Source organism: Carettochelys insculpta, chromosome 2 (genome assembly GCF_033958435.1).
Source record: "Carettochelys insculpta isolate YL-2023 chromosome 2, ASM3395843v1, whole genome shotgun sequence".
NCBI lineage: Eukaryota > Metazoa > Chordata > Testudines > Carettochelyidae > Carettochelys > Carettochelys insculpta.
In genome coordinates this window covers 70,573,131-70,598,429 of record NC_134138.1, presented here as the reverse complement: position 1 = coordinate 70,598,429, position 25,299 = coordinate 70,573,131, and the positions used below count along the sequence as shown (strand labels likewise).

The window sequence follows — 25,299 nt, the reverse complement described above, 5'->3', positions numbered from 1 at the left end:
ACAGTACTCAAGATGTGGGCGTACCATAGTTTTATATAGGGGAAGTATGATATCTTTTGTCTTATTATCTATCCCTTTTTTAATAATTCCTAACATCCTATTTGCTTTACTAACTGCCGCTGCACACTGCGTGGAAGTCTTCAGAGAACTATCCACTATAACTCCAAGATCCCTTTCCTGATCTGTCGTAGCTAAATTTGACCCCATCATGTTGTACGTGTAATTTGGGTTATTTTTTCCAATGTGCATTACCTTACACTTAGTCTCATTAAATTTCATTTGCCATTTTGCTGCCCAATCACTCAGTTTGCTGAGATCTTTTTGTAGTTCTTCACAATCCCTTTTGCTTTTGACTGTCCTGAACAACTTGGTGTCATCTGCAAACTTTGCCACCTCACTGCTTACCTCATTTTCTAGATCATTGATGAACAAGTTGAACAGGATCGGTCCAAGGACTGACCCCTGGGGAACACCACTAGCTACCCCCCTCCAATGTGAAAATTTACCATTTATTCCAACCCTTTGTTTTCTGTCTTTTAACCAATTCCCGATCCACGAAAGGATCTTTCCTCCTATCCCATGACCACCTAATTTACATAAAAACCTTTGGTGTGGGACCGTGTCAAAGGCTTTCTGGAAATCTAGGTATATTATGTGCACTGGGTGCCCCTTGTCCGCATGTTTATTAACCCCTTCAAAGAATTCTAATAGATTAGTTAGACACGACTTCCCTCTGCAGAAACCATGCTGACTTTTGCCCAACAATTCGTGCTCTTCTACGTGCCTTGCAATTTTATTCTTTACTATTGTTTCTACTAATTTGCCTGGTACTGATGTTAGACTTATCGGTCTATAATTGCCAGGGTCTCCTCTAGAGCCTTTTTTAAATATTGGCGTTATATTGGCCATCTTCCAGTCACTGGGTACCGAAGCGGATTTAAAGGATATGTTACAAACCACTGTTAATAACTCCGCAATTTCACATTTGAGTTTTTTCAGAACCCTTGGGTGAATACCGTCTGGTCCTGGAGACTTGTTGCTATTTAGCTTATCAATTAACTCCAAAACCTCCTCTAATGTCACTTCAATCTGGGAGAGTTCCTCAGATTTGTCACCTAAAAAGGCTGGCTCAGATTTAGGAACCTCTGTAACATCCTCAGCCATGAAGACTGAAGCAAAGAAATCATTTAATCGCTCCGCAATGGCACTGTCTTCCTTGATCGCTCCTTTTATATCTTTATCGTCCAAGGGCCCCACTGCTTTTTTAGCAGGCTTCCTGCTTCTAATGTATTTAAAAAACATTTTACTATCATTTTTTGAATTTTTGGCTAGCTGTTCCTCAAAATCTTTTTTGGCTTTTCTTACTACATTGATCTGTAGTTGGATGCATTATCTGTTGTGCCACATATCTATTTAAAGATGCTGTTGCACAACTAAACACAGTCTTTGCACTAAGTGTAGGTTACATAAATTATGTGTAGATATAATGTAAGTAATTATATAGTTTAAGAGTCATCTATTCAAATTCTTCATTTTTACATTTCTGTACTTTTCGTGTCTTTGTTTCCAGTGGTGGGGACACTGACATTGCCAAGCACGGGATTCGTGGGGCCCCTGGCACCATTAAAGGCACTCCAACAGCCTGGTCCTGTGCCTCATGGAATGTCCACAGGGTCCACAAGAGCCACTACTGAATTGCCTCTGAAGCTGATGGCTAACCTGTATCGTCCGAGCAATGACTACGGTGCCTGTGTCGGCTACGGTGTCACCTTCTCAAGCTCCTGCTCCGTCCGGAGCTCGAGTAGGAGTCCGACTCTGACACAGATTCGGAGGCAGATGACCACAGTGCAGCCATGGGAGTCAGCACCGATGTCATGCGTGCCAAGGATGGTGCTGAAGGATAGGTCACCTGAAACTGGTCCACAGTATGTTGGGTTGGCACCAGAGCGCTCGGCACGGAATATGGTGTTGGCGCTGACATGAGTTCACGGGTTGGCTCTGGTGTCACGTCCGTGAACTCTGATCACACCGTTTCAGTGCTACGGCACCTGTCCTCCATAGACGGAGAAGGACCCGGCCCAGTCATCTGCAGAAGTCCTTGTACCGCTTGGAATGCCTCTGGCGTTGAGGGCGAGTCCAGTGCCTGAAGGCTCCTGCTCTGCATCGGCTTCAACGGATGCACCTCCTGCCCTTCAGCAGTACATGCCAGACCCTCGGACTTGAGGCCACCCCGCTTTCACTTCAGCAAGCGATGCCTCTCCTGCCTCCTCCTCTTCATGAGTAGTGGAGATTGAGTCCTATGGCTCCGAGAAGGCGACAGTGCCTGTACCTGCTCTCAGTACTGGGAGTCCTTCGGCTGGGAGTCCTTAGGAGCCAGTGCACTTTGCATCATGGAGGCTACACTCTCCACTCCTGCAGGAGACCCTTGAGGCTTACAAGCCACCTCCATTAAGAGAACTTCAAGGTGTTGGGCCCTATCTTTCCAAGTTCTGGGCTTAAAGGCCTTACAAATGGGACAGCGATCCTACAAGTGTCCTTCCCCCAAGCAAATCAAACAGGCTGAATGGCGGGGGGGGGGGGGGGGGGGCGGTCAGTTTTGGAGAGACGTTTGTTGCATTTTGAACAACTCTTAAAGCCTGGGGAGCCAGTCATTCTCCAGCACCGAGGCACCAATGGGGACAGAATGTCCCGCCTCGGATATTAGTTAAAACACTAACTATCAAGTACTAAAGCAATTACACTTCTTCAAGAAGTATGAAGATTTGGACCTTTTCACTTACACCATATATTTCTAAATCCCTGCATGCAAATCAATTTAGGCTCACTTAAAAGGATGGTAAATGTCTTTCACTCTTTCATCTAAACTACTCTTCATTCTTCAGTTACTTTAATGAATAAAAATATAATAGAGGCAAATAGTGTAGAGATGGAATCCTGTCGCTGTTAGGTACTAAAGCATGTTTGCTCTGCTAAACCACTTGGGTAATACTGACAAAACATTCTTCATACTTTAAGACGCAGGCTGGAAGTGTTATCTTAAAAATGTGGTACTTAACGAGCCCAAACAGAGTCAAACTGTTTTAACCTCTAGAATTTTCTACATTGGTACCAAAGCACAATTTCTCCAGATTCACTAGACCAAAAAAAAAAAGCCCACAACAGACTCCCATGTTGGCAGGGAACGATGCTGCAGCCTACCTCTGAGCCAGTCCCTACGTGGGTTATGAAAATCCTTAACAGTCTTAAAGGCTCTCTTTAAACCAGAGCATACGGAACATTCTGTAAACAACTGGGTCCAGTTCTGCCACATGATCCATTCATGTTTTTGTTAACAGAAGTAGAGATTACAGAGTTACACATGTGGAACTATGCAGAGTATTTCACACATGCCATTTAACTTTGAGCAAATATTGGAAACATTTGCTACCACATGACTATGAGACAGAAATCACATCAGGCGTAATACTAAATTACAAGAATGCCATCTATCAAGATCGAAACTCAACAAAATTTGGGTTGATTACGGGCATTTGAATTCAGCCTCAAAACTGCAAATCAAACAGAGTAACTTTACTACATTTTGTACCAGTCTGAAGAACATCACACAAGTAGGACAATTCTCTACTTTGAAAATTACGGACTAACTGCACTACAGCCATAAAATGTTAGTTTCTTTATTATTTGTACTACCATACAATACTGCATTTGTGCTGAAGTATAAACATTTCCTTGGAACAAATCAGTCTTGACAACAAGTATCTTTCCTTGGACTAAGGTTGCTGCCTCAAAACAAAAACATACCGAATCTGGATACCATCTTTACTGAATTCACTACTGTCAAAGATATTCATCAGCTACATCTTATTCAGTTTATAAAACTTTTTTTCTGAAACAATTATTAACTAAACCACATTTCTAGACAAATTTCTTATCAGTGCTGCTATCATGTCATAAGCAGTGGCATGTACCATGCCAGGATTAATAATACATTTATTAGATAAACATCAGAGACAATATGGGATTATGCACAATTACAAACATATAGTTTATTCTCACAAAACATTTCACTGCTGTGATCTGTAAGAAGTCACAGCATGGGGTTCTTGGATCTTTCACTACCACAACCTTTCCTGCACTGACCAAAAGTCAAACAAATGCAGATACCTTGAACAGCAGGTGAGAATTTTACCACTGAGCCACCAACACACCCAATAATGGAACAGAATTACACTGCATTTAAGAATACAGGGCATTCAAAAGTAGTATAGTGAATAGTAACATGCAAGGCACTACATTCAGTCTGTCCCACGAAACCTCATCACCTAATAAATTATTCTGTTAGTCTTTAAAGTGCTACTGGACTGCTTTTTGTGTCTGTAGTATAGTGAACACTTCAACCGGAAATATAGCCTGCATGTGACATACCTGAGACACCAGATATAATGTAAGATATCCTCCAGTGTGAAGATAAAAAATTAATTGAAAGAACAATGGGAATAAGGCTAAATAATGACTAGTGTATGTTCAACATCTCTAAATAGCACTTGTTAAGAACTGAATAAGGATAAGCCTATTTCTGTCTTGTACCAGGAAATAAAGACAGACTATTTTGCATTTGAAGACAAACAAAAACTTGAAAAATTCTGTTATGCCTATGTCTAAAACTCCACTGGATTGATCAAAGACTGAAAAAACAGATTTGTACCCAGCAGAGACAGGAAACATGACAACAAAAAAGAAAGATAATAGATCAGATGTTCACCTCTACTGCAGCCCCTGTGTGCCAGGTGAAAAGCTTGATGTGGCATAAATGGACCTTAAAAGCCTCAAAGCCTGACAAAGGCAGATTCCTACAGCACAGATACAGTGCAGGACACTCCTTAGATTGCTTTTTGAGGATGCCAAGACAAGCTCTAATGAAGGGGATACTCCAAGACATGGCCAGGGATACAGCCACAACACAAACACTTCAGAGATTCCAAGTAGCCCAGGGAGGGTGTCAGAAATGAGACCACTCATTACCAAAAGGCTGAGTAAAATTATGCTGGGGAGGCCCCCAAGAGCACCCCAGAATCAGATGGGCACATCTGTTCTTCTTCTCAACTGCAAGGTCTAACCATCGTCTTCCGTGAAATTCCGCACTGTACTCTGACAGCTTGTCTACTCCATTTTAAAAGAAAAACTGTTAATGTCCAATATTGAATTCTGAAAGCAGGACCCAGAGGAAGTGCGTGCATATGATTCGCTTTTTTGAACAGTGACAAAGGAACAAAAAACATGCTCCTTTTCATAGAAGTAAATTACAAAATGTTCTGAGTTCTGAGGAGGTGAAGCATATTTATAGATGTGGAACAGTACACAACACTCTCTCCAGATAACGAATGGAGGTAATGGACTTACTGTGCTGGTCTGTTTAATTCATGATTAAGACAAAAATACTCAAAGAAGCATGTCAAAAAAGGTCTCTTTCCCAATCCAGGACCTCGAAATTCGACTAAAAATACGCTGCTTTCAAGTACATACATTTTTACCTCTTTAGCAGTCAAACAGCTCATTTTTATTACAGTAAATGTTTCTTATTCATATTAAAATAATTAGAATAGGACTCCAAGTTCTTTCCTGTTAACACAATGATAAATGGCCTCAGGATTTAACCCGACCAAGGTAAGGCTATTACTTCAGAAACAAAAAGTAAATTCAAGTAATAATACTTGAGCGAGCGCGCGCGCGCACACACACACACACACAATTTTTTTCCTAAATTTTCCAGCTGTACATGGCTTAATCTTATTAAAAGATTAAAAGATAAAAAGATAACACACTAAAAATGTGCTTACCTACTAGATCATCATGTGAGTAATTCTCTGCTTCAATAGGAACATCTGAAAATCAAATTTTGCAGCAATTATATATAATGAGTTTTGTTTAAAAACTCTTAAATAATCCTACATGAGTCGTTTTAGTAGTAACTATTTAATATATATACTCTTTCAAAATACCCTTCTGAAAACAGTATTTTTCAGGTTTGTGTAGAGAAGGGGGCTTTTGCTAGGGGCCTGTAGAGAGGACACTGGACTTAGTTTGTGTTTTGATATGTTCATGAACAGCGGTCAAACACTTTTGTACTAATGGATACATTTCACTTAGTCATATATATTTAAATATAAAATTGTTTTACTGTATTTTACTATGAGAACCTCAGCCTGGATACAAGAGAATGGATCACTCAGTTGTCCTGTTCTGTTCATTCCCTCTGACTCATTTGCCATAGGCCACTTTTGGAAGACAGGATTCTGAGCTAGACGAACCAGTGGTCTGACTCAGTATGACCGTTTTTATCTCCTTACATATTTAAAGCCAAAATATTTACCCACTGTCATTCAGCTTCACTGTTTGGTAACATGACAACCCACTAAAAGCTTCAAAAATAGCAAGCACTATAACATCATTAACAGCTGTAGAACAAATCTGGACACAGAAATGTGAATTTAGTTCATATTATAATTTATAGAACAAAATTCCATTTCACAACAGTCACAGCCCTTAAATTTCACAATAGAAATAGCCAATAAAACAATTAGGAGTGAAGAGATTTATTGCAGAAGAGTTACTACACAAACCTGTTTCCTGAGGTTCAGCTGCCACAGTGTCTTCTGTATGCTTTTCTTCTTCCTCTGTTACAGTGCCTTCTGTATGCTTTTCTTCTTCCTCTGTTACAAACAAAATTGAAGTATATGTTACACTTATAGTATTGTGTGCCTGAGCTTGCTTAGACACTAACTGAAGACCAAACAAATGGGTGAGTATTCTAGACATTAAAATGTTATGTGCAGTAGTTTTAATGCTTCTTCACTGCAGCATCTTTTTTTCAGTAAAACAATACTACGTCTGAAAAGTTATTGTATATATGAAAGACCATCCAAAATATACACTTCGGTTATGTCTACACTAGAAGCATCTTTTGACCAAATGTTACTGTCGACAGGTAATTCTCAACAGAACCTCTGTCAACAGATCTACACACATCTTGCATCTACACACAACTTGCTCTGTCAACAGAGACCTGCCAGACTGCACTGCCCTCTTGTGCAAGCAAATAGAAAGGTAGCTCTGCAAAGAGGGCTGCCCAGCAACTGGAAGTCCTCTCTGTTGACGCAAGTATCTATTTACTGCACTTCTCTCGACAGTAACCTGTCGATGGATTGTTTTGCCTCAAATTTTTGAGGGATAATACTGTTGAGGCAAATGCAGAGCTCTGTCCAGACTCTGTCAACAGAATGCTCTGTGTGTGTAGCTGCTCCCTGAGTTATGTTGACAGAAGGTCCCTGCTGTCGACAAAACTCTCTAGTGTAGACCCAGCCTTTAAGTTAGTTATAGTAGAACAAAATTTTTAAGTTTATTAAGCTAAAAACTTTTAGGGCTTGTCTACACTACCACCTTCCTTCAAAGGAAGGATGGTAATCAGGCTGTTGGGAGTTTATTAATGAAGTGCTGCAGTGCAAATTCCCCCCCAGGGCAACTTCGAAGTACCGGCAGGTGAGCCGTGGCTAGACACGTGCTGGTACTTTGAAGTTTAAAACTTCTAAGTTGCTGCAGGTGCTGGGGGGCGGGGGGGAGGATGATTTGCTTAATGAAGTACTGCCTATGCACGGCAGCACTTCATTAGTAAACTCCCAACACCCTAATTACCATCCTTCCTTTGAAGGAAGGTGGTAATGTAGACACAGCCTTAATAAGAAAAAAAGGCTACATTAATATAGGGTTAAACCTTGTGGGCATTATTAAGAAAAACTCACATTTAGTCTGCTGGAAACACTTCCTGAGCAAGGACAAAGGAAGGCTTGTAAATTTTTTCTCATACTGAGCTTGCATACTAAGTTGCCCTTCTCAGACCACTATTTTTATTTCATTTGGCCCATCAAAAATGTAGCTAGCAACACCAAAGCCACAAATATGAAGGCTTTCAAACTTAGATATTTGAAATAGTCTTCAAAATGGAAAGCCGCATGATTGGTAAGGCAATATCTTTTACCAGACTACGTAAAGCTTTTCTCACTCCCCAACAGCAGTTGGCCCAATAAAATATATTACCCCACCCAGCTTTTTTCTCTAATTTTTTGGGACCAACATGGCTACAATAGTACTCCATTCAGAATTAAGAGTCCATACACTCAATCTTTTAATCAAACGTTAATACATTTCTGCAACTAACAAAAACATTTAACCTTTGGTGTGTCACTGAGCATAATTAACTCTATGTGGGAAGACCTAAAATCTGCATTGCAGGAAACACTAATTACATCCCTCCATTTTCAAGATTAGTTGACAGATATGGAAATTTGAATAGGAAAATAAATGCTTTTACAAAACAAATATTCATACCTGATTGCTTTTTATTACTTTCCAAATCCTCAGGAATTTCATCTAGAGTTCAAGGTTTGCAAAAACAAAACAAAAAATATGCATATATAAAAAAAATCAGCTGTTTTACAGTCAAATACTGCAAGAATGCACACATCACATATGTATAAGACTATTATTAAAAATATACATACCTGGCTCTCTATCTTCATTGACTGGTTCCGGAAGTGTCCCTGTGGTTAATAAGACACAATATTTGTAGACACACCTAAAGTAATCTCTACACTTGTTAAACCTGCAATAATCTTCTAAACTAATGTTAATTTCTAAGGTGCATATTACCCACTTCATGGAAAATACTCTCAGGACTGAGATAAAGAAAGTTCCATTAAGTTTTATGTCTGATTCTCAAACTAGCGCCTTAACCAACGTGCGTTAGAAATGAAAAAAATTAAGTCAATTTCAAATAAAATTTTCTCAATGTTAGAAGTTTCCCAAAACCATTAGTGACAACTGTGTTGTACAGAAACTATATTACATGACAGAGTTAATGCTGCCATAGGACCCAACATTCTTCCTTCATGACTTGTGTATTTGATTTCTCAATTTAAGCAGAACTAAAGTTAATGAGTCTGTTTACCAAGACAAACTAAGGCTCAATTCATACTTTGACAGTTCTAGCAGAGAGCTGGAACATGACAAAAGATGTCTGAGTTGCATTTGGTAGGTTCATGGATTAGCAGGATTTGGAATATTTCATGCATTGTGGTGGAAATCCTGGATTATCGTTCTGGAACTTGTCAGGGATTTTTTACCTTTAGGACATAATCGCCCCTGTGTGCCAGGGGAAACAAGCCTCTGGCTGCGATAAAATCAATGTGGGTACATGGAAAACCCAAAGTGTCACAGGCTGCCATTTTGCTGCAGCACCAATGGTCACTCTGAGGCAGTTGGTTTCCCTGGTAACCTGAACTCATGAAGCCAGGATTCAAGTGGAGTCCTCTGATTGGTCGAAGGGAGAGAGTTTCTAGAACCTTCGGCTGAAAGGAGGACCTAATTGAAAACTGCGACACAGAATCATGAATATTAAGATCACCTCATACATAATCATGAAAACTCTCTATAAATTCTGAGCCCTCAGCTCAGTTGGGGCCCTTGGGTACTGCAGGCAAGGATTCTGCTGACCCTATACAGGAAAGCGTGGCTATCAAGCGTCCGCTATTCCTGAGGCCAGAGCTGAAGAAATCACTGCGGCATCCACCCTTTGGGTGGCGCCACTTCAAGAGCTGAACAAATCACTACAGCATCTGCCTTTAGGCAATGCTGCCTGAGAGCTGATCACTACAGCTGCAGCCCCTTCTGAGGGAAAGGTAGCAGCTAAGAAGCAGTGCCGTCGCTCAAGCGCCCCTCCGAACCTCAGCACCGCCCTTGCATCGAGGAGCAGCAAGTGGGCTTTCAGGCATACTCACCGGGTGGTGAACTGGCCCGTGGCTTCGGCCACGGGTACTGCGTACCCGGTGAGGAAACCGGAAGCCCACCAATGCCATCTTGTCATCACCGCTCCTCCGGCCACACCACCGCCCCCAAGCAGCTCGTGTGCTGGGACTGACACTCACTGACTATATCTCACCGGACTGGACAACTCACCTGCCGTGACCCACAACCTGGAATGGACGTCACTCTCACCAGGACACGTAAATCTTGCTAAACCTGTGGCTCAGCCCGGGTCTCAAACACTAGAACTCATTTAGAGACACTTGGTAGGGACCAGGACCCCTTACGGGGGAGCAGGAGGTCGCGGCTCCTGTTGTGCCGTCCTCTGACAGGGGGAAGGCAGTGCCTGGCCAGGCCTACATAGCCTACCCAAGATAAGCCACACTTGGTTAAAATCATTCATGGTTAAAATCGTTCATAGTTAAACTAGTATTTTAATGATAGTAAGTAAATGTTAAGATAAATAAGTGATAAGAAGGCTGATGCCAAAAGGGCAACAATAATCCTTCCCTTATCTTCTTCCCCTTCCTACTGTTTTTCTCCCGAGTGGGCCAGAGGTCCCGGGAAAAGGCTGGGGTAAAGAGGCCAACTGTGGACAGGATCCCAGCGGTCTCCACCACCAGCCACTTGGGCCGGGAGTAGCGCCCCAGCCCAGACTCCCTACCCTTTTTCCTTCTTCCTTTTCTTAATAACTATATTCTTCCTTTTCGGAATAATAAAACTAAATAATACAGGAACACAAAACGGATCGTAAATGCATATTCGTAAGTTGAGCATAGTTAAGTTAATAATTAATATGAACTGATTTATGTGAATGTTTTACTGTTGTTGTTGTATATTTGCTTGTTGCTATTTGTGTTAATTAGTTGTAAGTTGCACTTTTAATTTGTGTTGGCTCTTTCCCTTTCTGCTCAGGCCTCCACCTGCCGGGGACATAAGGGTAACCTTAGGTGTGATTACATTGCCCCAACAGTGACTGCGTTCCTCCTCCCGCTGGGTGGGGTGGTGGAATTTCCTCCTCCGAGGACCCTGGGTTCTAGCCCCGGCTCACCAGCAGCTTATTGGCCACCTGTCGCGGGGAGAAACCACCAGGCGCTGTCAGAACTTTTGCAATAAATTAATATGGCAAAAGGCTAAATACATATGGGGAATGTGTGTGGCATTATTAGGGACTCTGCAAGAAAGAAAAATTGAGGCAACAAGTATGTGATACTGTGAACTACAACTGGAAAGCACCACAAGTAGGAGTTATCTTATCAAATACAGTGAGTATGGGAGGCAGATGGGTCTCTCAGAAGAGGGAAACTGTAAGCCCCTGGAAGAGAAGAAACTGTGGCAGGGGTAGGGAGAGGGTGGAGCAAGGAGACCACACTTTGGCACACAACCTACTTGCACCACCAGAACTTAACTTGACTTGAAAGAGCTATGCGGTACCAGTGCAAATTGTGATTTACAGTACATCACTTTATCTTCTCTACCCCCCAGGGATATAATTGGTTCAGCTACTCTAGTCATGGCCAATCAACAGTTGAATTCAAGTGAAACCCTTAGTTCTGAAAGTCTAAGATCCCATTTTACAGACAGATACTCCAAGGAGCAACTTCAAGCATGAAAATAAATCCACTGAAGTGAATTGTTCTGTTCCTCCAAGGCTCTGATTAATTTTAGTTTTCACCAAATCACAAGAAGGTAAAAGCACACAGAAGCAGAACCCATTTGAGTCAAATCAAAAGATACAGAAGAAACTGAAGTATAAAAGGGTTAAGGAACACAGACCCCAAATAGAATGGAGATCAGATGCTATATCCAGAATCTGAAATCCACAAAAGGCAGTAAAATTGTTAATGAACTTGTTATAATGAAGGGAGGAAAGGGACTGCTTTTTTTTTTTTTTTTTAATTTTATGCTCCAAAAGAAAGTAACTATTTAAAACTACTGTATACAACCAGAAAAATCTCAGTCAAGTACTCTTTTTAATAAGTGTCTTCTATTTTTATTAAGTAATTTTACAAGAGTAACTTAAGCAAAACCATCTTTCATCTCTCTGAAAGGGAGGGCTTAAACAAGTGTTTATACTCACATTCATCTTCCTTTCCAACAGCCTCATTCATCAAATGTGGTTCTGCTGGGAACAACAGTTGTTAGCTTCAAATTTATTCTTCTTCTCATTATTATTAATAAGTTAAGAGAAGATTTATAAAATGTGAAATGCCTAAATAAAAAGGTTATTTTATGGAAGAAATAATGTTCTCTAATATTAAGAAACTTTTAATACTCTATAAAAATGTAACCAAGTACACATTTTGTTGAAATATAACAGATAACATCTAGAACAGATCTGAATTTCCTAGAACAGTAGGTAGTCTACATACAGCCTACTACAGCAGGGTTTAACTTAAACTATGCTTGGTTTTAAAGAGGCTAAAATTCCTAACCAGGACTGAGGAAGTGACTATGTCTATATGATATAATCCCCAATTTTCCTAACATTTAACCATCTTCTGTGTATAAATCCCTACAAATTATACACAAGCATTACTGCATATTAATGGAATGGAAACAACAAATGTATGTATTTTCACTTTGTATGCTTTCTTCAAAGTAATGTTCACTTATAGCCTCTTTACCTGAAATGGGGATACATTCAAATGATTCATGAGAACATTCTTTAAAATTACCTTTTAAATGGATGCAGACCCCATAAGCAAGCTGTTATTTACAAAGTGATGCTAGCTTGAAATCCGTTTAATTTCACATTCTTAAAAGCAGTTTTAGATATTAAACTGTCCTCGGATCTCCCTGGCAAAATTCAAATATCATTCTCCCACTTTTTTTAAAATGGTTCTTTTTCTTCCAGTCTATACAGACAGGCTAGTGCTGCACTCATGCCCAGTGCCAGCAGCTTCATGCAAATGAGCAGCCTCAAAAATGCAAAATTGCCATTTATTTGCATATTTGAGTGGTTAATTTGCATATTTGCAGCAGAAAACAAGCAGTGAAGATGTGGTTCTGCCTGCAAAATCCCCCTTTGTCAGCAGCCCCTTATCCCTGAGTTTTTCCAGGCATAAGGAGCTGGCGACAGAGGGGGTTTTTGCTGACAAAAGCACATCTTCACTGCTTGTTTTCTGCTGTGCATATGCAAATAAACAGTCATTTTGCATTTTCAAGACTGCTCATTTACATCAAGCTGCTGGCACTAGCGCGCGCACACACACACACACACACACACACACTATAAATTTATAAATACACCAAAACCAATTTTATGTCACAAGCAGAGAAAAATTAACTTCTCTCTAACCTTTCCATTATTTTTCAAGTAACATCTAAGGTAGCTATGTCTGAAACTTTTCAGATAGTGCTTTTTAAGTTAACTGTGCCCCCAGTGAAGAAAAAATAAAATTAAAAAATAAAATTAAAAAAAATTCTCCTTTTGGCTCTAGCAGAAACAGGTGTTGTCTTCTCTTTATTGTGGCATCAGGAAGATTTAATTATATCTAAAAGTCACTACCCTAAAGTAGTTTACCTGCAGTTTCTTCTGTTTTTCCAGTCTCCAATTCTGCATATACTAAGGGGATATAATTTTATTTTAAAGTTATTTCCATAAATGCAGTCACACACAAGACAATAACTAATGTACTTTTCTATAAAATAAAATCCAGCATAAATATATTAGGGTTACTAACCTAAATTGTGTGTTAAATTTGCTTTTTACCTTCTTCCACTGCTTACCTCTTTTTCTCTTCTCTGAAGCTTTCTTGCACTACCCCGAACCAATTTCCCTCCCTCCAGCCCCCAAATTCTGCTTATTGGTTTCCCCCCATCACTTTTACAGGTAAATCAGACCATATTCAAGCCCCATAATCTGTGTCCTGTGGCCAGCTTCAGAAGATGTATGAAACCTGCATTAGGTAGCTGTGGGATCAGTATAACAGCAGGTTGCCTCTGAATCCCTTTGTAATTAGGCCCTGTATAACACCACAATTTTGTTGACAAAAGGTAACTTTTGTGGCAATAACAGTGGAGGTATAAGCACTACAAGTTTCCTCCTGCCAACTTTACTCATCTGCTATGCTGACATAATAAAAACCATCTAACAAGAAGCACAAAGTTTTTGTTATGTAGTTAAAGCCATGTAGCTTCAATTTAGACCATGGTTTCCCAAACTGGAGACCGTGCCCCCCTGGGGAGATGTGAAGAAATTCCAGGGGGGGCACGAGGCAACCCAGCCCCCCTGCTCCCACACTCATTCCCCACACCTGAAGAAAAAGCCAACCCTTGCTTCTGACTCTCAGCCCCTGCCATTTCAAGTAGGTGACCAGGTGCAACTGCTATAAAAGGCAGGCAGCTGGTGAAGGCCCACATGAAGCTAGCTGACTCCTGCAAAAGTGAGTGAATGGGGGTTGTGGGGGAGGAGGACGACAGAGTTAGATGAGGGGCTGGCGGTGCCTGGCTTTGGGGGAAGGGAGAGGAGGGGCTCAGGCAGGTGGCTCACAGGCAGCTGGTGGGGCTGGACAGTGGCAAAAAGAGGTGGGGAGGGGGCGTGAGGGTTTCTCAAAAATCAAAAGGGGCGGGGGGGCATGATGCCAAAAAGTCTGTGAAGCACAGATGTAGACAATGAGTTGTTTACATAACCATAACTAGCCTCCAAGAGGTAATCCCACAAAACCAGTCATGACCAGGCTGGTCACTGTTCTGAACTCTGCTGTAGCACAGCCATCTATACAGGCACTCCCCTTTTTTCAGAAATTTAGAAATAGTTCTTCCTGTTTACTCAGCTGGAGAGCTACATGTAGCATCTGCCCAACTAAGCAGGCTGCCTGCATGCATCAAACATGCTCCTGCCTGGGCTAAATGGAAGGTGTTGGTTCTCCTGCAGCTGTGGGGAGAGGAGCCCTATCCTCCACCCCATCCAGGTATCTTCCATACACAGCAGTATGCAAGGCACCCCACTCATGGAAGCTTAGAACATGGATGGAATTAAAAGAAACAGAGAATTCCATTTTGTCAACCTTGATTACTATTTTTGGTTCTCTGTGCCTTAAATATTGAGTCTGTTCTGGTATGGCTATGGTCTGAAGAAGTGGGTCTGTCCCACGAAAACTCATCACCTAATAAATTATTTTCTTAGTCTTTAAAGTGCTACTGGACTACTTTTTTGTTTTATCCAAGGGTATGACTGCAGTGACAGGCAGGCTGCCAGCCATGCTTAAAGAGACAGCATGAGGATACATGCACTCAAATGTATACCCCACACCTCCCAAAGATGCCCTCTCACATTCCTGTCGTACTCTTCTGCGAACTTCTTTTTTTTCTGTTCAGCAATGTCAGTTTTGATCCACTACTTAGTGCTACTTTGAAAAGTGACTTAAAATATGTTATCTTGGGGCACACCCAGAAATCATTAAAAGATTCATAGCACAGAAGAACAATGCCAAGCCCAACACATTACAGCATCACCCGTTCCTGTGGCTCATTGTTAAATGCTTCTTCCAGGTCTCCCTCAGCCAAATAGCATTCCTCTTCCAATAAACTCCTCTTACAGTCTTGTGTTCATAATGTAAGACAATACTGAAGAGCAGTGCAGGATCAATGATTTCGAACAGATGTCTGAGCTATAGGTTATGAAGGCAATTAAAAAGCAGTTGGAAATCTAGTAGGATGCCCCTGGCACAATAGGATTGAGAAATCTGAATCATGTGGCACTGAACTCCCCGCCCTGAGACACAATCTACTAGTGTGGATGCACTCTGCCAAAACAAGGAGCATAGTGCGGACATGCACCAGCAGTTTAACTACAGCAGTTTGCTGTACAAAGACTTAACTTAGCCCATTTTAAACCTTTAGGCTAAAGTCTTAATAACTCTTCCAAAATTGTTTTGTTTAATGGTCAATATTCTTGTTATTTATATAAAGTCTTCTATAAAATAAAATCTAGCATAAACATATTAGGGTTACTAACCTAAATTATGTGTTAAATTTGCTTTTTACCTTCTTCCACTACTTACCTCTTTTTCTCTTCTCTGAAGCCTTCTTGCACTACCCCTGAACCAATCTCCCTCTCCACCATCCCCAAATTCTGCTTATTGGTTTCTCATGAGTGTCTCTGAAAATTGTTAAATTTTTGGCTCTAAAGAAATCCTGTGGCAATGAGTTCCATACCTTGATCATATATTGTATGGAAAAATATTTCTGTTTTGTAAGTTTGCCAATTTTTAATCTAAATGTAAGATGAATTTACCACCTTTTAATCTTATGTGCTGAAAACAGAAGCTCATGACCTACTGTCTCCATAACATTTACTATTTCATATACTTCTATTGTACCTATGCTTATTTGCCCCCTTCAAACAAGAACGAGAATCTTTTCAATCATCTGTCTTTTTGTGAAAAGGCCTCAAAGCAGCTTTGTATCCCTAAATATAGCACACCATTGCCAAACAAAATCAAACTATTGATGTTCCCAGAGGAGTAGAGATGCCAACAAAGGACACCCACCAGTGAAAACAAGACCAAAGCAGACACCTCAAATGGGTTTGATAGCAGGTCTTGTCGGCTCCTTTCTTGACTGCAGTCACTAAACAATGGCCTGGAAGATTCTAGGGATAAGGTGATGGTAGTGGGCAGTACACAACCAGTAGATGAGGGTCAGGGGGCAATGCTAAACTATCATGACTGTCAGAGGGAGCCCTCCAAGAAGCTTTAAGCTAAACAAGTTCCCAACCTCTCTCTCTCTCATTGGGTGAAGCCTCAAAACTAAAAATCATTTGAGGATACCCTCTAACAAAACCCCCATGTTTCATCTCTTAGCCCTCAAAATATTGTTCAAATGCAATGTATCATATCTAATACTTAATTATTTTTAAAAAAACTAAGATATTATAATGTTAAAATTAATTGGTATTAGCAGGTTTACCACCACCTTCATAACATTTGAGAACCAAAATATCTTCCCAGTTATTCAAAATTATTGCATTATCTTTACCTGTATCCTGTGTCTCAGTCTCTTCTCCATATTTTGGTTCTAAAAACAGAAGAATTAATATTAATCAAAGATTCTGGAGTTTGACTTAGCAAAGCATCATAAATGCACCATAGGTCTTATTTGATAAATATAGGTGTCATGTTTGGAAATAAGCTCATCTAATCAATGCAGTATATTCAAGTGCTTTGCCCAGTAAAATTTTGGGGGCTGCCTGTGCAGCAGCTCACTTGCACTCAGCCTTTCCTAAAATCAATGGGAATTCTGAACATAAAGCAATCATATAACTGGACCTATTAATGTTTCTTTAAAACTTTAGTAAAGAGCTCTGACAAAGTGAGTTTAAAGAGGTTTTTCCAACCAGATGAGACCTAAAAGTTAGACTTCATCACACTGATCCAAGCACAGATACACACTCAGTACAATTATTGTTAATGTGCAGAATAGTTGTATACCATAATTTGGTCAATCCTAATTTACTACCTTTGTACATAATTTAAGGGCCATTTTTTCTTTCATAGCTTTGGAGAGGAAAGAGGCTAGCTGACTGAAATACTTATTATTTGGCTGACAGGCAATGGCAGGTGGAATTGTAAGAACTTAAACAGAAGTTCTAACATGTGCTGACATTAATTTTAAAATTTTTTGTAGACACCCAGTGCATTACAGATGGGCATTTCGTATTTATTTCAATTTATGAAATGTCATTAAATTGCAAACAAGCTAATGTGTGATTCTAAAAACAGAATACCCCTCATGATTTAGAGCAAGATTCCCAAAAGGACTTGTGCTCAGCTGCCATTTCAAGTGCCTAAATCCCAGAATCAGGTACAAAAAGAATTCACAAATCTCTGCCTAGCTACCTATGGGGCCCTGCAGGAGCTGAAGAAGCATAAACATACTTAGCCCTTAAATGTTTGTTGTAAAAGTCCAGCCACATAAGCTTCACAGCGATGCCTGAGCCAAAGAAATGTAGGCATTCCTGTGACTAATTCACAGGCAGGTCCCAAACTGGTAAGCAGACTGAGAGCTCACCTACTGGATGGGTTACAGTACTCACTTGGGATGTGAGGAAACCTGACTGAAAGCCCTTCTTACCTCCAAGGAAAAGAGTTCTGAACTGAGATCTGCCACTTCTCAAGTGAGTGATCTGAGCTATGGAATATTCTGACATGGAGATCCACCCAGTCCCTCTGTTGAGGCTTTTATCCACTCTTGTTGATAAATAATTTAAACAAAATAATCACTGGTGCAGAGACTGGAATTTGGGTTTCCCACATTCTACCAGGTAACCACTCAGAAAAAATAAATAAATATACAAATAAAATAATCAGGCTACAGTAAAAGCTTTAGACAGGTAGCCGAGTTAGTCTATCTTCAAAAACAACAAGAAGTCCTGGGGCACCTTATAGACTAACAGATATTTTGGAGCACAAGCTTTCATGGGCAAAGCCCCACTTCAGTGAAGCGGGTCTTTGCCCATGAAAGCTTATACTTCAAAACACCTGTTAGTCTATAAGGTGCCGCAGGGCTGCTTCTTGTATAGTAAAAGCTTTGCTATCCAGCACTTCGTTAACTCGGATTGCAGCACTGCCGGCTGATGTCATCGGCAGACACCTCCTTCTCCCTCCGCCTGCCTCCAGTATTGCCAAATCACGTCATCAGTGGGCACCTCCTTTCCTCCCAGTCTGCCTCAAACTGCAGGGAGGTGGATCTCCTGGTAGGGTGCCAGTGGCAGAGCAATAAGCTTTATTTGGCAGATTCAATTAACCAGCAACCAGCATTCCCCATAAGTGCCAAAAAACAGAAAGTTTTCACTGTAGCATGTCATTCATGTGCTCTCTTTTTCTGTCTCCGGCCCAATGTGGACACAGTCACACCTCCATAAACCCAACGTCTTACTAAAATAGCATAGCCACCTAACACCAAGAGAAGGTTCCCACCTGAGATCACCAAATGGAGGAAGGTACCTCGCAGCAGCCCAGATTGAGGCACAGAGATGGAAGATCTTAGCACAACCCCCTTCCCCAATCCCCCTAAACTCCCACCCATCTGCCATTGGTTGGCACCTTCCTTCACCTTATTTTAGGCGTAGCGCTGACTAGTGTGCACCTTTTCGTGAATCTCATTCTGAAGTACCTATTTTTTGACATTCATTTTATACAGAGCCTATGCCCAGCTCAGGCTTTGTGAATCTCAGTGATTTCCTAGTTGGTTAGAGTTAGACTTGGTGACACTAAGCATTCTCATGCCTAAGTTTTTTTTATGAATGTAGAGACTGTAATTAGAAGTAATTTATCATACTGTTTAAAAAGCTGGTTTCTGATTTTAATACAACCTTTTTACTTGAAAGCAAATGAAAATTACCAGTATATTGCTTAATCATGATCAAAATCTGAATGTTAGCATTTCTCTTTTTGGTATAATGTCATTGTTAAAAGTATGTGCATCAAGCTCTGAGCATTTCGACTATTTAATTTGTGTTTTCCAGGCTCTCCTATTGAGAAAAGGGAGGGCAAGTGAAAAGAGGGTCTAACTTTACAAAAATAAGCATGAAATATTAGAAGGTCAGAAAAATGAAAATTAAATCGTGAACAATATTTTCATACAATACTCATGGATGGGAACTATAATATAAATATAAGTCATCATCAAAAAGTTGATGAAGTCCTTAAGCCATAAGAAGAAGTGCCCTACACAACTGAAATCTAACTTTTTAACCACAAAGTATAAAAAGGAAAGTCTTCTTGTACAGTACCTTCATGATGTTCAAGAGCATCTTCCAGTAGTAATTCTGTTTCATCTAAAAAGAAAGATGCGTTTACTTGCTTTGTTTAGACTAATTTGTCATCAAATGGCCCAGGAACAAAATAGTAACCAAAACACCCTTTGAGTAAACATTTAACTCTACTACAATTATATTCCTGATATAATAGTATTTGTAATAATGCAATGTTACATTTAACAAGTGAACACTGATTTATAAAACCACACATCTAAAATCCACAATAGGAGTGCCCAGTCCTGTAAATATTTTATGCATGAGCTTAACTTTAAGCATGTGAACAGTCTCATTGATTTTCATGGGAAAATTTCTATAATTCAATGAAACACATGTGTATTTGGAGGACTGGAGCCTAGAGAACTTTATTTACAATTTTAAAGTAAACAGTATTCCAAAAATCAGGACAACATATTCTTGCATTTAACAAAAATGTTTCTTCATATACCAACATTATCTTCAAACCTGTGTGGGGTTCTTTTTCCTTTTAGTGTTCCACAAATGGGGTTAAAATTCTTTCAAGATGAAAGGACAGATAAAATTATTAACTGGATATTGTTTTACATACTATGTATTTTTAGATGGGACTACATGCTTGATTGATAAAGATAATAGTTGACACTGTATATGTAGAGTTCCGCAAGTCATGTGGTAATAAGTCAAATATCAGTTTGATTAAAAATAGTACTAAACAAAAACAAATATATCAAAAACTGGCTGACATTTGAAAATATAACTAATTAGGACTCATCATCTGGGGACATTCTAGTATAGCTTTACATTAACCTGCTTCTGTCCTAGTGCTATTTTAATATTTATCAATGACCTGGAAGAAAACACAAAATCTTTACAGACACAGTTGGCAGATTAAACAAAGATTGATGAAGTGATAAATAAGGACAGGTCATTAATAAAAAGGGGTTGGAACTGTCTAGTAAACTGTACTCACTTGAATATTTAATGTAGCCAAATGCAAGATAATATACAGAGGAACAATGGTTAGACTTCTATGTATATCCTGGAAACCAAACTCTAAAGGAACTTAGGGAACATGGGCCACGGCTACACTAGCCCCCACCTTTCGACAGGGGTATGCCACTTCGGCAGATGGTAATGAGCCACTGCCTGGAATATGCAGTGCCTCATTAGCATAATGGTGGCCATGCGCATTTCAAAAGGGCTGCTTTTGAAACGCATGCTGCAGGTGTAGACAGGGGCTTTTCAAAAGGATCTCCCCAGATTTTGAAAGCCCCTTCTTCCCAAAACCAAATGGTTTCTTCCCAAAACCTCTTTCGAAAGGGGGGACAAGGGGGAGCTAGTGTAGCCACGGCCATGGTGTATAGCCAGTTGAACACAAATTCCCAGTGCAATATTTGAGTCAAAAGGGCTAGCTCCAGGGCCATCCCTAGGCATACGCACCACACCCCAAGCATGTTAGGGCAGCATATGCTAGGGATGGGATGTTCAGCCATGGTAGAACACATCAGTTCTGACCTCTCTTCCCCACCTGCCCCACACCGAAGCTCTGACAGCCCCCTCCCTTTCCCCTCCCTCCCCCTGCACCAAGCTCAGTGCTGGGTCTGGTGGCTCACAGCACAGTCCTCTACTCTATGGGCTCTGCATCTAGCCCCCTGCTCAGCAGTCAGCAGCAAGAGTGCAGGTTGGTGGGTTCCATGGTTCAGAAGCACCTGCTCAGCTGGCGGATGGAGAAAAATGGCAGTTTCCCTTTCTCTCCACCTGGCAGTACAGCTTTGCGCTGCTTCTCCAGTCTGCAGGAGTGCCATCTGAGCTTCTTGCCTACAGCTGTGAGGTTGCAGGTGAGCCTCCCTCCCTGCTCCGCTCCAGGGTTGCCAACTCCCTCGACCAGAGGCAACTGCAGCAAATGGCTTCTGTTCCAGGAGAGTTAGCAACCCTCTGCCCCTCCAGGGCATCTACCCCTGCAGTGCCCCCAGTGTCACAGATGGGGCTGCAGAGGGTACCAGCACTGGTATGGACAGCTCTGGCTAGTGCAGTCCTTGGATGTATACAGAGAGTAATATAGGTTAGGAATAGAGAGGTGCTATTAACTTCATATACAGCATTAATTCAAATGCTTTGTGGCTGTGTTCCATTACTGTAAGTACTACGTATGTCCTGATGCGCACATTTTAAAAAGAACACTAACAAACTGAAAGTGGTTCTTGAGAGCTGCAAGAATGGTTTGGGGGTTGGAAAACCTGCCTATAGTAGAAGTCTAAAGCTCTTTAGTCTCTCAAAGAGAAACTTGGTCACAACCTGAAGTACCCTTATGGGGAGAAGATTTCTTATAGCAGAGGGATCTTAAATTTAACAAAGGCTGAACACTGAAGCTAAACAAATTCAAATGAAAAATAATGGATGTGGAGGATTTTCATAGAGACTGGATTGGATGTCCATTTAAAACACTGTTCTAATTTAACCAGAAGTTGTCTGGCTGATGGCAACAATCCTAGGTGAGATTGTATGGCTTGTGTTATGTAGCAAATGAAACTAAATACACATAATGGTACCTTCTGGCCTTAAAAATCTCTGAATTTAGTTACTCCCATTTAAGAGTCACAAGTTAACATGGGAAACTTTTAAAAGTTCTGCTTAAAAAATTCCACCCATGGAGTGAAATCCTGGCCTCAATGGAGTTAAAAGAAGTTTTATCATTTGACTTCAGTGAAGACAACATTGCGTCAACAGCAGCCTAAGCTTTTTGCACATAGCAAAATTCAACAGAACTGCTAGAGTTGCACATTCCTCATTACAGACTAACATATACAACATATACCAAAACAAAGTACTCAAGAATACAAATGTAAATATCATATATAAAATATACAAATGTTTGTAGTAAGAGCTTTGCGACCGGGTGCTGGCAAACAGGGTGTGTGCTAACAGGAGGGAGTTTGGAGAGGCTCTCCTGGAGGAGGAGAAGGAAGGAGCAAACTAAAGCACCTTGGGGTAAGTGGCTGCTTATATTTGGAGGTTTTGGGCTTGTGTGTTTGTTTGGAGTTTGGAGTTTGTTTGTTTGGAGTGCTGAGCTGAGTGTGTGTGTTTGTTTGTTTGAAAGGCCGTGTGCTCAGGCAGGCAGGCAGGCAGTTGGAAGCTGATTAGGTTTGAATTGAAACACCGTGTGCTGATTGGCTGAGCTGTAGGCAGAGGGAGGAGCTATCAGGGAGGCCGAGCACTTAAACCCTGCTAGTAAGCGACCAGGGAGCTTTGCGACCGGGTGCTGGCAAACAGGGTGTGTGCTAACAGGAGGGAGTTTGGAGAGGCTCTCCTGGAGGAGGAGAAGGAAGGAGCAAACTAAAGCACCTTGGGGTAAGTGGCTGCTTATATTTGGAGGTTTTGGGCTTGTGTGTTTGTTTGGAGTTTGGAGTTTGTTTGTTTGGAGTGCTGAGCTGAGTGTGTGTGTTTGTTTGTTTGAAAGGCCGTGTGCTCAGGCAGGCAGGCAGGCAGTTGGAAGCTGATTAGGTTTGAATTGAAACACCGTGTGCTGATTGGCTGAGCTGTAGGCAGAGGGAGGAGCTATCAGGGAGGCCGAGCACTTAAACCCTGCTAGTAAGCGACCAGGGAGCTTTGCGACCGGGTGCTGGCAAACAGGGTGTGTGCTAACAGGAGGGAGTTTGGAGAGGCTCTCCTGGAGGAGGAGAAGGAAGGAGCAAACTAAAGCACCTTGGGGTAAGTGGCTGCTTATATTTGGAGGTTTTGGGCTTGTGTGTTTGTTTGGAGTTTGGAGTTTGTTTGTTTGGAGTGCTGAGCTGAGTGTGTGTGTTTGTTTGTTTGAAAGGCCGTGTGCTCAGGCAGGCAGGCAGGCAGTTGGAAGCTGATTAGGTTTGAATTGAAACACCGTGTGCTGATTGGCTGAGCTGTAGGCAGAGGGAGGAGCTATCAAGGAGGCCGAGCACTTAAACCCTGCTAGTAAGCGACCAGGGAGCTTTGCGACCGGGTGCTGGCAACCAGGGTGCGTGCTAACAGGAGGGAGTTTGGAGAGGGGAGTTTAGAGGGGGAGCTTGGAGGGAGCCAGTGACTTACTTCTGTTGCCCTTAAACTAAATCCTTTATAACAACCTCTATCTGAAACATTTAATTAACCCTCATATATAACTAGAGTAGGAAATGGAGGCAGAAGCCCAGCAGCAGAGTGGGGGCTATCCTGTTTATTGTGTCGAGTGCAGTATGTATGACTACCTACCCTGTGGGCGGGTGGCGTATGTGTGCGCTCGATGCAAGGAGCTCCTGGCCCTCAGAGACCGAGTGCGTGCTTTGGAGGCCAGGGTGGCTGAACTGGAGGAGCTAAGGAAGGCAGAGGTGTTTGTGGATGAGACTTTCCGGGACATAGTAGGGCTGTCCCACCTCCAATCTGACAGTCCTGAGGCTGTTACGGAGGATGAAAGGCTCAGGGAAGGAGAGCAGTCAAGGGGAGCAGAGGGAAACCATCCCGTAGTTGGGACCCTCCTTCCAGAGGGTGATGTTGTATCCTCTCGTGCCGAGGATACTTCTCCGGGGGAGGGAGCGCCAGCTGTTAGGAAGAAGCAGGTTTTAGTAGTGGGGGATTCGATCATTAGAAATATAGATAGTTGGGTTTGTGATGACCGGGAGAACCGTATGGTGACTTGCCTGCCTGGTGCGAAGGTTGCGGATCTCTCGAGGCATCTAGACAGACTTATGGGCAGTGCTGGGGAGGAGCCGGTCGTCGTGGTACATGTTGGTACCAATGACATAGGGAAGGGTAGAAGAGATGTTCTGGAGGCCAAATTTAGGTTACTAGGAAAGAGACTGAAATCCAGAACATCTTTGGTGGCATTCTCTGAAATGCTTCCAGTTCCACGCGCAGGGCCAGATAGACAGGCAGAACTTCAGAGTCTCAATGCGTGGATGAGACGATGGTGTAGGGAAGAGGGGTTTAGATTTATTAGGAACTGGGGACACTTTTGGGGTAGGGGGAGCCTATACAGGAAGGATGGGCTCCACCTAAATCAAGGTGGATCCAGACTGCTGGCATTAAACATTAAAAAGGACATAGAGCAGTTTTTAAACTAAGAGGTGGGGGAAAGCCGATTGGTGCGGGGGAGCACCTGGATCGGACGGAGACTTCTCTTACACGAGGCTCCATAGACAGGGATTCCCTAGAAGTTAGTCAGATAGGGAACGTGGGAAATAATATATGGGCAAGATCAGATGTAAAACAATCATGCATAAAAAAATCCACCGTGTCTGTGAAAGGCGGACATATAAATAGTGGTAGTTTTCTAACATGCTTTTACACTAATGCTAGGAGTCTGTCTAATAAGATGGGTGAACTGGAGTACCTCATATCAAAGGAGGAAGTTGACATAATAGGCATCTCAGAAACATGGTGGAATGAGGACAATCAGTGGGACACTATCATACCGGGATATAAATTATATCGGAAAGACAGAACAGGTCGTGCGGGTGGCGGAGTGGTACTATATCTGAAGGATAATATAGAATCAAATGAAGTAAAAATCCTAAAGGAATCAAAATGTTCCATAGAATCATTATGGATAACAATTCATTTCTCTAATATGAATATGGCATTAAGAATATATTACCGACCACCTAACCAGGACAGTGATAGTGATGCTGAAATGTTAAGGGAGATTAGAGAGGCTATCAAAATAAAAAACACAGTAATAATAGGAGATTTCAATT

General features: G+C 41.5%; 1 protein-coding gene across 8 annotated transcripts in view; it reads right to left on the bottom strand.

Annotated features, from left to right (window-relative positions):
- ASPH (aspartate beta-hydroxylase) overlaps positions 1 to 25,299 on the bottom strand; it is a 196,066-nt gene that overhangs the window by 90,496 nt on the left and 80,271 nt on the right. For 7 of the 8 annotated variants that reach the window (XM_074987144.1, XM_074987139.1, XM_074987146.1 and 4 more), the window contains 8 exons: positions 19,595 to 19,639; positions 16,840 to 16,878; positions 13,382 to 13,423; positions 11,936 to 11,980; positions 8,556 to 8,594; positions 8,383 to 8,424; positions 6,621 to 6,710; positions 5,838 to 5,882 (listed from right to left, as the gene is read on the bottom strand). In XM_074987144.1, coding sequence (XP_074843245.1) covers positions 5,838 to 5,882; positions 6,621 to 6,710; positions 8,383 to 8,424; positions 8,556 to 8,594; positions 11,936 to 11,980; positions 13,382 to 13,423; positions 16,840 to 16,878; positions 19,595 to 19,639 — 387 coding nt within the window. The remainder of the gene's footprint in view (positions 1 to 5,837; positions 5,883 to 6,620; positions 6,711 to 8,382; positions 8,425 to 8,555; positions 8,595 to 11,935; positions 11,981 to 13,381; positions 13,424 to 16,839; positions 16,879 to 19,594; positions 19,640 to 25,299) is intronic. The other variant, XM_074987140.1, reaches the window with a different exon arrangement.